Source organism: Rhinolophus hipposideros (genome assembly GCF_964194185.1).
Source record: "Rhinolophus hipposideros genome assembly, chromosome: X".
In the NCBI taxonomy this organism is placed as follows: domain Eukaryota; kingdom Metazoa; phylum Chordata; class Mammalia; order Chiroptera; family Rhinolophidae; genus Rhinolophus; species Rhinolophus hipposideros.
This window is the reverse complement of record NC_138046.1, coordinates 78444761-78456534: the sequence shown is the minus strand read 5'-3', so window position 1 is coordinate 78456534 and position 11774 is coordinate 78444761. Positions and strand designations below refer to the sequence as shown.

At 37.3% G+C, this 11774-nt stretch overlaps 1 protein-coding gene across 2 annotated transcripts; it reads right to left on the bottom strand.

Annotated features, from left to right (window-relative positions):
• Positions 1–396: 396 nt before the first annotated feature.
• Positions 397–8799, bottom strand: TAF9B (TATA-box binding protein associated factor 9b). 2 transcript variants are annotated; one of them, XM_081043431.1, is made up of 8 exons: positions 8679–8799; positions 7990–8071; positions 7527–7663; positions 7309–7443; positions 6321–6396; positions 3348–3458; positions 2305–2464; positions 397–1283 (listed from the first exon to the last, which is right to left on the bottom strand). In XM_081043431.1, exons 1-8 carry the CDS (start codon positions 8727–8729, stop codon positions 1205–1207), a joined length of 831 nt encoding a protein of 276 aa, XP_080899557.1. In that variant the 5' UTR covers positions 8730–8799; the 3' UTR covers positions 397–1204. The 2 variants fall into 2 exon arrangements, with proteins under 2 accessions (XP_080899557.1, XP_080899558.1); XM_081043432.1 differs by having other exon boundaries at positions 7309–7389.
• Between the last annotated feature and the right edge of the window lie 2975 nt (positions 8800–11774).

Sequence of the window (11774 nt, the reverse complement as noted above, 5' to 3'; positions counted from 1 at the left end):
TGAGCCACCTGTCCGTCCCTCACCCTTAAGTCATTCTTGAAGTTAGATTAGGTGGATGTAGTTAGGGAAGGGAAGTCAGCAAGATAAAGCACTTTTCATCTGAAAGAGCAAACCACTCACTGGCTGACCTAGTAAGTGAACACTCGGATTATAACCTCAATATCTACAGATTCCCACCAAAGACAGAGCATGTTATGTTTTTAATAGATTTACACCCATATTTCATTTTCTATTTTGTTTCACTATGATGAGTCAAAAGCTGATTCTAAACAAAAGTAAGCAAGTCCCTGATTTATAAATAATTCATTAAAAAATCTTAGTTGCTTTTTGGACCTCAGAATTACTGGGCCTTGTTTATCTTCCTTGAATCTCAAGTGAAAAATGAAAGATAAACTATAAGTTCAATTTTTTTATTAATAATCTTGGAACAAATATGTTAACAATTTCTTAGTTATATAGCATTTTACAATTTTGAAAGAACTTTCACATACACCAATTAAACCCTCACAACATCCCTGTGAGGTAGGCAGGGTCGGTGTTATTTTCCTATTACTAGTGAGGAGAACAAGGCTCAGAGGTGAAGTAAGGTCACACAGTTGGTAAATGATAAGAGCCAGGACTAGAACCTAGGCCTTAGACATGCTGCCTCCCTGAGAACATTCAAGTAATGATATCCTATGCTATATATAATGAACATTTCTCTCCTATGACATCGATCAGATCTTTTTATAAGTTTGATACCACCTTTTCCTAACATCCAAAAACAAACTGTGATGAGACATTTCTTCCGTTACTGGACAATTTCTGTTGGATGTATCAGCACCATCCTAAGATGAAACTTAACTTGTATTTTAAGTTTTGAGGATCCTTGGCTATAAGTTCTAAATTATGATATGAATATTCATTTTAGAAAATTTTGCAAATATTCCTATGTTGAATATGTCAAACTTATTTAAACAAAAACTGCACAAGCCTGTTTATATTTTTGAAACCTTTGCAATTTTTCACTGTAAGATGTTTAGATGTGCATAAATGGAAAAAAGAGAAAAGTGTGTAGTAACATTACAACATTAGTGGTAAACCTATGCAGAGTGCACCTAAGTGCAAGTCACATCACACTAATTTGTTTTTGTTGCTGGCTTTCTAGAGGAAGGAAAACCATTAGAAAACTTTCAGGTTTGATCCTATCTTCAGTGTGACATCCTCAGCAACTAGCCAGAAAAATGATCTGAATTGTACCAATAGGAGGAGGGTTCAAGCAGTAGTGATCAAAGCATATATGCCTGTGGTTAAAAGGAAGAAAACACTTGCTTTTCAGTGGTTTTGCCTAGGTCCAGTGTAAATATAATTATCACTTATCAAGTCAGATTTTAAGCTATAGCATCATCTATGTTAAATTTAGAAATGTGAAGTCTGGTAGCATTGTCAACTTGGAATATAAGACTGAAACTGAATGTTAACGGACCCAAAACTACTTCTCAAAAGCAGAGTAAAGCTTGCTGGGCATATAAGGGAAGGGATAAAACTCAACTGCTCTGGTATGGAGGGAAAAAGCAAATGCAAATCTTCAGGTTAAAGTGAACTGTAGAACATCCGACATGTAAAGCAAGTTTTAAAAATATGAAAATGACACTAAGCTGTATTATCAGGAATGATATTTTTAAGATTCCAGTTTTGGCCTTTTAAATTTAAGAGCAAGGGAGAGAAACTTAGACCTATGGGGAAGAGATGCTACAGAAAACAAATGGGATCTAGAAACGGGATTGAGGAGGTAGGAGGTTAGTGACTACCAAGAAACCAGTTAAATACATTCAAAATGGATTTAGAATTCCTCTAAATCCATCCTCTCCAAAAATGTTTCCTAAATTGAGAAATTTGGTCAAAAAGTTGGTGACAATAAACGTGAGTATTACCTTACAAAAGAAAGTATTTAAATGTAGATTAGAAACTATGCTGTTAAAGATTAGTCCACTGATCAGGCTGTAGAAACTGAAACTTAAGTGCTGCTGTCCGTGATACATGGCAGAAAACTGCTTCCAAAAATGGAATTGCCACAGTAGGACTCAACATTAGTGAAACTATTAAGAAACAAGAGCTTCACTTTTTATACTTGAAGCCTAATGAAAAAACATTGGCACCCTTACTTATGAAATCTAACAGTTGAAACTAATGTGAAAAATATTTCAACTACATTTAAGTTTTCTAAGATAAAACTAGAGAAGATCTAGAATGTTCTACTTCAGTATACCGGGCTCAAAACCACTACACATTTGAAATGCATCTAGACTAGACTATATTCCTTACATAGTATCATTGTCATCATCATCTTCATGTTTTCTCTTCAATGGGTTTGATTCACTGGCTGTGTTCTGTGATGAAACCATGTTGGTGGTAATAAGAATATTTTTGGGCCCAATCATTGAAGGATTAATCAGAACATTTTGAACAGCAGTTGTTGCGGGAACTGTAAACAGAAGAAAACACCCCCAAACTATGAATTACCCAGAATTAGAAATATGGTAAAAAAGTATTCAACAAAGCTGAATGTAATTCTAATAATTTCAATAGCATGAAGTGCAACTGCATTATAGAAGAAACTCAGGTAACTATACTGCATTAAAAGTTGAATTAAATTTTTTAATACTTTACTTAAATTAGTATCTAGTACAAGGTTACAGTTCTGTTAGTTTTTTGTTTTTGAACTTTACCTAAAATTTCACACTTAGTACTTAGTCATGGGAAGCAGTGTACTGGATTCATCATGGCATATACTAATGTTCAAGGTCAGAAATCATGCTTCCCTTATAGGCCAATATTTCATGTAAGTAGTTTACTGTGAGTGGTTAAGTTTCAGATGTGAAATCTAAACATATGCATTAATAAACTATGCTATAACAGAATTCTACTTATATCATTCCAACTTTATATGTCTCTTTCCATGAAGCGAGTGAAGGTACAATTTTCATTTGATGTACACTAAGTTGTATTATTTTCTTGAGCTTTAATCCTAAGTGCTTTTCTCTGAAGATGTCTTAGATTTGTGGACCCTAACTTATTTTGGTTCACAGTGTTTTTCAAGAATCTGATGATCACACTGAATATTCTCCACCCCCAAACATTACACGTATGTAAAATTTCATATAATTTTAGTGGAGCCATAGACCCACCCCCCTGAAGATTTGCAGCATCACTGCCACCTTCCTGTTATGATATTAAAGCAATTTAACTCTTGCTATGGGAACACAAACTTCTATAATCACATTATTCACAAATTGTAAAATTCAGAAAAAATATTTTAAAAGAACGGCTTACGACATCCCCCACCCCCTGCCTGCCCATCACATTACCTGGTTTGACAGGTGTGGACTGAGAAGGTGGAATCTGCACCGTAAATCTTTGGCTTGTCACTGACACTGGAGGTGCAACTTTATTTGGGACAGACACTGTTTGTGGGGTTGCTGTAGTTGTAATTAACAGATCATATTAGTTAGATGACTTATTATCCTGGTTCATATTCTGCCCTCCTTAGCTTACCAAAAACTACCTTCAAAGCACAGGGAACTAATGAAAGGTGAGAAAAAAATCATCTGAAATAAAAGCAAACTTAAAAAATGTTTACAAGTTTAATAGTTTAGATGCTAAAACTTCAGGATAGTATAGTGATAAAGAATGTAGGCTCTGGAGCCTACCTGCTTGTGTCTGAATGCAGACTTTATCACGTACTAGCTGAGTGTCCTTGGGAAAGTTATTTAATTTTTGTACCTCAGTTTTCTCATCTGTCAAATGGGGACAACAGTATCTACTTCACAGAATTCTTGTAAAGGTCTTCAAACAGCGACTGGCACTGGATTTTAGCTAAATGACGTCATGAAGTTGAGTGTTTAAATAATCTAGCAGAGTAAAGACCCAAGTTTTCTATTAATTCTCTTAGGTGGCGCTTTTAATCTCTCACTTGCTGAGAATAAGAAGATGTCTACTAGGCCCATGAAGCTAAATCAACATGCATCTAACAAAAGACTTATCAAATACACCCTTTGGGGTCCCCAGTTGGGCACAAAAAATCATATTCCTTTTCTATATTGAAATTTTATTAAGCAGGAAGGGATCTTGGAGATAATTTAGTCCATCCCGCCCCCCCCCCATGTTAATTCCACACATTATTCCAAGGTACAACTCAAAATACCACCCCATTTTGTAAATTTTTTTATTTATTTAGAAGGGATTGCCTGCTTCTGAAACTCCTTTAATACATTATGGGAGCCTCATTATTAGTGTCTTATCTCGTTTGATAAATTACAAGCCTCAGCTAACCTTTTTTTTATCCTTGAGCACATGGCCTTTGTGCTTTGCTCCTAACAGGCACTCAAATGTTTGCTTGACGAACGAATTTTGCAAGACTCAAAGACTCAGTATGTATACTAACGTCTTTGCAGCTCTCAAAAATGCATTTATGGAAATGTGTCTGTTCCTAGTTTTTCCTTTGGGGATGCAGCGTTTCCATAGATCCCTTCCCCCTGGAACCAGCAGTCTTCCCAGAGGAGAGAGTTACTGAAAGAAACTACAACTATCATCATCTCCAAGGACAAAGGAGAAGAAAGCTTACATGGGGAAAGAAAGACCAAAGGTATCCAGGAATCTGGGATGTAGTGCTTTTTCTTACAAAGGTGATACTTTAATATATCTCCATCCCTAGGCAAGTTTTCCCATGTATTAAGACATGGTCCAAAGAATTTGGTGAAGGTTAATGAAGCAAATATAAGTATTTTATTTTGTCAAGAAAATTCACGATAGGTAGACATTTTCTTGGCCATTACCCTAAGAAATTGTTAACAAGTAAGAAGGGAGTTTAGGTTTTAAAATTGAACAGAATAGATGCTTAGGTCTTATGCTTTATAAAACTCATTGAATTTTTTTGAAGTTAAAAACTTTTATGTTTAATAGTAGTGTTCAGCAGCTCCCTCGACTCTAGATTTTAAAAAATCTCTAAAACGTATAATAAATATCTAAGTAGAAATAAAAATCACAATTGATAACTAAAATTGGTTAACTTGCCAACATGTGTAACTGATTACCATAGCCTAGAGTTTAAAAAAATACTGGTATTCACTTAAGTAATATGAATCCACAGATAAACAGTATATGATCAAAAGTTACACAAATCATATATGCAAATTTCTGTCCACAAAAGTCACATGCAGGTAATTAGAAGTATACAAGTAATACTATACCAGGCTGGTTTAAAAATGCTGGAATGTAAATTCACATCCTAAGAATATGAAGAGATTATCTACACACCTCAAAAATCAAATGCTTACACTGGCCTACATGACATCTACAGGACTCAAGTTATAAGCAACAAGAGCCAAAAAACAATACTGGTCAAAGAGAAGGGTTTTGTTTTTCTGAAAATGACGATAAAAGACATCCAGCAGGAACATAGGATAAAAAATCAGGAAATCTAAATCTATTATTTATGTTCTCCTTATTATCTAAACAATGACATTAAAAAGACACAAATAATGGTTTCTAAATACCATTCTCCACTAGAACCAGGACTCTTTGGAGAAATGGCTGATTCTGGGCCTGGGGTGAAAATGTAAGTTACCACAGGGTAAGGGGGAGTGGTAGAAGGAAAAGGAGGTCAAATATATGGTGATGTAAAAATGTACATTTGAAACCTGTATAATTTTACTAACCAATGTCACCCCAAGAAATTTAATAAGAAAAAATATATAAGATAAATTTGGAATACCTTGTTCCAGAAAGCAAGAAATGCTCAAAGAAGGATGGAGACAGGGGCACAGATGAAGGCACATATGAAGGGGCTCCCACTGATTAATATAGGGCAATGAATACTACTTTTGAAAAGGTTAGTATTAAAAAAAAAAACAGTTTTTTTTCTTTGATATCCTTAAGCTTTTTGTACATTTTAAACTTTCTTCTGACTGAATTCTCTTGCCAATTTACTCAGAAATTTCTTTAATTTCTGGTAAGTTGGCTACTGCCATGAGTGTGTTTGACAACTTCATTTGTATAGAAGGCAGAAAGAACACAGCTTAAACTCCTGTTTTTGGTATCAGACTTTATACCAGCAACAATGCTGGGTAATGTCCAAATCTATACTCCTTGTAGCTTTCTCATTTTGAAATCTGATAAAATACTGTGTGTGTATAGCTTTACTATAGGATGAATAATGTATCAATGTCAACACACATATGGGAATTTCTGACTCACCTTTTGACTTGGATTATAGTTCAAAATCAAGTGCTGAGGCACTTCTTCTTTACCAGCCAGAAAAGGCATTTCCCTCTCTCACTTACCTATAGTAGGAGTGGTAGGTCTGCTACTAACAGCACCAACACTTAACCGTGGAACTAGTCTTCCTTGGTTAGGTCCCTATGGAATTTAACAAACAAATTAGTTTTAACGTTGTTCAGATTTGACACCTAAACTTAATAGAAATGAAATTAGGATTGTTGATGTTAATTATTAATGGATAACCCATGGCAAGAATGTCCTGTTTTTGTTCTATTAGTGTTCCAAATCCAACATTTAAACTAGGGTTTTCACATATATATCTATATCTATATATCTATATATCTATATCTATCTATCTATCTATCTATCTATCTATCTATCTATATATATATATATAAACAGATGAGTGTGCGCGCGCACACATACACACACAGAGAATTCTGTATAGTACTTAGGTTACGGTAGAATCTTGTTTGGGGATAACAGCTAACTTCCTTATCATTTTCAATCTTAACTAGTCAACATCTTAACCCAAGAAGAAATACATTCTCTTATACTGGAACTTCAGACAACAAAGGGAGCCCAATATGGGGAGCACTTTTTCAGTGATGGGAGAGCCTTAGGTCTTATTTCAGAAAGCAAGTCTAATTTCTGATGGTATATCATTTACTCTGTTATTGAACTTCACTAAAAAACTATGTTCAAGTGGAAAGATTGGGAGATATGAAACCTGGGAATCAGCCCTAGCTTTGCTACTAACTCCATGGATAAGTTTAGGCTCACTTTCCTGATATGAAAAATAAGCGTTGGGTTACATGAACACTAAAGTTCCTTTTAGCTCTAAAAATTTTAGGTCTTATATTTTGTATTTTAACATAGCAGGTAACTGCAGACACAGTATTTTCGAGGTAGTAAATTAAAAATATATATATATCCTAGTAAATTATCTTAGCCTTTAATCTAATGCACTATCTACAGGCATTTGTTCTTTACAAATTTATCTAATACATCTCACCTTTATAAAAAACTAAATTGACTAACAATTCTTACCTTTTTAATTAAGGACTTCAGCCTATAGTTTGGAGCTGTTAAGCAGTATCTGTCAGGAGGCAGTCTGGGTCCTGCATATGGCTTAATCAGAGGTAAAGGGGTTTGATTTTTCTGCCTTGCAATATCCAGTAAAAACTTAAAACAAAACAAAAAAAACTGATAAGAACTACAATGAAAAAATTATAAATAAAATGAACTTTAAATAAATGTTTGCTCACATCTCTCGGGGGAGGAGATGTAAAGGACTGGTCAGCGCGGCACTGGATTGCCAGTCTCACATCGTCTGCATCTACATTGGGTTTCTTAGCATGGCTCGAATAAATTTTTGCATCATCCAGAATTGTAGTCACATATCCTTTAAGAACAAAACATTATTTTCTTAAACATATGGAAACAGCTTAATATTTATGGCCACTTTTCTTAATGGAAGGTCCCATTAATTTCTAGAAAGTTTAAGAGTTTTGGTTCTAATACCTAATTGTCCTATGTATATGATCAATTTTTTAAAAAATACCACAGTATAAATACTGTTGTCCCTTAGCTTGAGCTCCATTTTACTGCTTTAGGCTGAATTCTAAGATATTAACTGTTAAAGTAATTTAGTTGAAAATATTCTTAGAATAAAAGGATCTTTTCAAATTCACAAGTTAGGCAAACATTTTTTTGGTGTTATCAACTTACGGAAAGCAAATTCCAACATTTGATTTATAACTCTTGGCTCATACTCAGTGATTCCCATATCCTTCAGGATCTGCGCCATCACCTGTGGATTCAAATAAAAAGGCCAGATGTATACTCTAAGTACTGGAAATCAAGATTGGACCGAAGGTAGTATTTACATTTATGATACTAGGTCCCTCTTCTACAGGCTCCAAACTTGTACTCAGCCTTTTCCTCCCAAGTGAGTGTCAGGATCACAACAAATCCCTTCGTACCCTCTTTCCTGAAAACTTTTTTTTTTTTCCCGCGGGGGATGGGGGCGGAGACGAAGAGGCCCGGGTTGGCTTTCCCAGCATAGGTAGGGGTGGCTACAGCTGGTTGTCATTTTTGGATGTGGCGATGGGGAAAGCTAGCATCAGAATCCTGGACGCGAGAGTCAGGGTTCGCAGACCAGGCGACACAACGAGGCGGCCGCGACCCGAGGCCCAGGAGACAAACCTGGGCGGTTGGCCTGCGCACTCCGGCGGGGCTGCCAGGATGGCGGGAGAGCGCCCCGGAGCCAGGGCACCCCAATCTCACACTCCTTCCTGCCTCCTCGGCTGGTCTCAAGCCAGCACGCGAGCTCATCCTCAGGCCCTAGGCCTGGGCCTGCCTCTCAGGTCTCTGGCTGCGCCGAGCTTCGCGACCCACCGCTCATCCTTCGCACTTACCAAGGCATCTCTCGGAGCGTTCTTGGGAGGCGCCATCTTGCCCGACTCCATGTTCTCCTGCCACTAGTCATCCGGGGAGAGAAGGCTGCTCGCAGGCTCCTCGCTCATGCTCCACCCCTGCGGGGTACGGAAGGCGGGGTTAACGCGCCACCCCTCGCGCCGCCTCTTCCCAGCCGCTACCGGGCCCCAGGGAGGCTGAAGGGGAGTCGGCCGGCTCCGGAGGACTAGAAGATACGGGTAAATGCTTCCCAGAGAAGCCCTTGGCCCACACCTGGAAGAGCTGAGAAGCTCGTGTGTTCCAGAGCTGTTCTCCGGCAAAGGGCACCAAAGCGACCACCCGTGTCTTTTCTGGGGCCTCTCCTCACACCTCCCCTCCTGCCACTTTGGCCCTTTCGGTCTCCTTGGAATGCCTGCAGGGGCCCTGCCTCCACCTGCCCCTGTGGTTGGGTTGCCTGGTTAAAAGCAGAACATACAGTTAAATTTGAATATCAGATCAACACCGAATACATTTTTAGCATAAGTATATCCCAAGCAGTACACAGGGTATACTTAACACTACAAAATGATTTGTTCATCTGATGTTCAAGTTTAACAGGGCATTCTGTATTTTTATTGGCTAAATCTGGCGACTCTACCCTATATCCTACTCTCCACACAGCAAGCCTTTGGTCAGCTATGGTCACATTTGAAGCCCTGTCGTGGTTGCCCATTTCATACCGATGAAAAGCTGAAACCTTTGACCACCTACCTGCAAGATTCTCCGCTGGAGCCCCTTCAGCCTTGTCCTTTGGCCCTGTGTAGTTAGTTTCCTCTCTGTCCCTGCTGAGGCCAACCCAGGGCCCTCACTTGCCTCCCAGATGCCCTCCCCTCCCCACTCTCCACAGAACAGCCTGAGTGACTTAAGAAAAACATGCATCAGTTAACTGTCTCTGGCTTAAAGTGTCCCAAAGAGAACTCTTTCTTACTCCTCCTCAATCCACCAATGTGCTAGAATTCTCCATCGCAGGAAAGACACTCTAGCAGTCAGCTAGAAAGAGTACTGTGCTCTTTCTCCTACAATCCACATTCACTCTAGCAGCAAGTTCTGTCAGGGCAACCTCCCAAAGTCTGTGTCTCTGCATCTCCATCCAGCGCTAAAATGCTAACAGTCCAAGCCAACAGCTTTACTCACCAAGACTACAGAAATAGGTCCCCAAAATTGTGCTCCCCCACATTCTTCACAGACCAGAGGGATTTCTTAGTCATCAAATAATTATATTCCTTTCCTTAAAACTATATAATGGCTTCCCTCACATATGCAAAAATTCATACTGGTTTCTGGAGCTTAGTGGGCCCTTCAGTTTTTGACACAAGCATACCTCATCGGACTCATCTAAATCCGTCATCCGTCAGGCACCCATCTTGAACTTTGGGTAAGTTCCCCAAGAACCTCCTGTTCTTAACATACTGTTTCCAGTGGGAACCTGTGCTTTGTAAGCACCTTTCCCAACTCACCATGGACAACCTCTGTGTAAGACTAATAATGATTTTCTCCCTTTTGAATAGGTAGTACATGCACAAGGTACTCATTTAAAAAATATATTTAAAAAACAAAAGAAAACCTCTGGCTTGTTCCAGACACTCATTTCTCTTTTCACAGAAGGCACCACTGTTTAACAGTTTGTCTGTGTAATTTACAAATATTACCTTCTTTATATATTGTTCCCCCACCTGAATGGTACTATACCATTGGGGTGACCATTTTTTAGAGAGCAACCTGGGATATAACTGTATCAGAGGAAAAGACTCATAATATATAATAAATAATTGTTCATGTGTGTGTTATTGCTTTAATATAAAAATAGATGTTCATTTTATTTATTTTTATTCATTTTAAATTATGTTTTTCTTTATTATTTACTTTTATGTTACACACATGCTGTTATTTAAACCAAACAATAGAACTAGTGAACAGTGGCAATTAGTAATAATAGTAAGACTAATTAAATAATATGTGGGAGAAAATATAACAATACGTTTTTCATATTTCTGTCCTCTGTCACAACAATTTATTTTAACTCTTGGATATTTAAATTTTGTAGGTCATATTGTGTATTCTTAATATACATAAACTTAAGACTTTAGAAAAGGAGAATGTAAATACAATAAGACAAATAGCTATCATTTATTGCCTATATTTAATAAAAAAATTACCATGAAATATTTCTTTTGGCCTATGGTACAGTAGGATACTTTTACTCTTTTTGTTTTTTTTCAATAATACTTCTCTGAACTGCCTGCAGCCTTTAGAATATCCATATCAATACCTATAGAACACCTCATTATTATTTTAAAATAACAGCTTTATTTATATATAACTCACATGCTGTACAGTTTGTCAACTTAAGGGTTTACAATTTAGGAATGGTTTTAGTCTATTCACAGAGTTGTGCAACCATTACATCATACATTTTAGAATACTTTCATCCCCCCGCAAAGAAACCCCACTTGGACAGAAAATTAACTCACTCCTGTTGCAATAAATGGTACTTATACATCCAATATAATCTGTGCTTCATTAGGATATTACTTGTTATGTAGACATTAGGCTTATTCCTGTCTATTGCACACTAACTTATTCTGTGTATTTGGAGTAATTGTTAGAGATTTTCAGATATTGACAACTACCATCCATCTAGCAGATCATCTGTGATCTACAGTAATAATTTTAGAAACCAGTTTAATTCATTATCTAGAGTTATCATGGACAGTCATATAGTCCTTGATTTCCTCTTGGCTAGCCAAAGGAAAATTTGCTGGCAAATAGTTCTTGTTATACCTATATAAATATTACAGGACAAGTAGAATAGCCTGTCACTTGCCTAAAAGAAAAAGCTAGGTCTAAAAGAGACCCAGCTGGGTTCTGGGATGTTTTAATGGCCTGGGTTTTAGAATTTTGGCCTATGGCTTTGAGATTTGTTACAAGGATCAATAGTCATTTTACTTCTGATAATTACCTGTCTTACAATTTGACTGGTGTATCCTGTCCAGAGTCTTAAATGCTATCGCACAGCCATTGTTATGTCAGGTGGTTCAATAACATCCTGCAACAAAAGG

Coding starts and splice junctions, on each gene's coding strand:
- TAF9B (XM_081043431.1), bottom strand. CDS start 8,729: ATGGAGTCGGGCAAGATGGCGCCTCCCAAGAACGCTCCGAGAGATGCC. Junction 3,459..6,320: donor ACCTACCACTCCTACTATAG/GTAAGTGAGAGA, acceptor TTACAACTACAG/CAACCCCACAAACAGTGTCT. Junction 1,284..2,304: donor GATGATGACAATGATACTAT/GTAAGGAATATA, acceptor TTTTAACCACAG/GCATATATGCTTTGATCACT.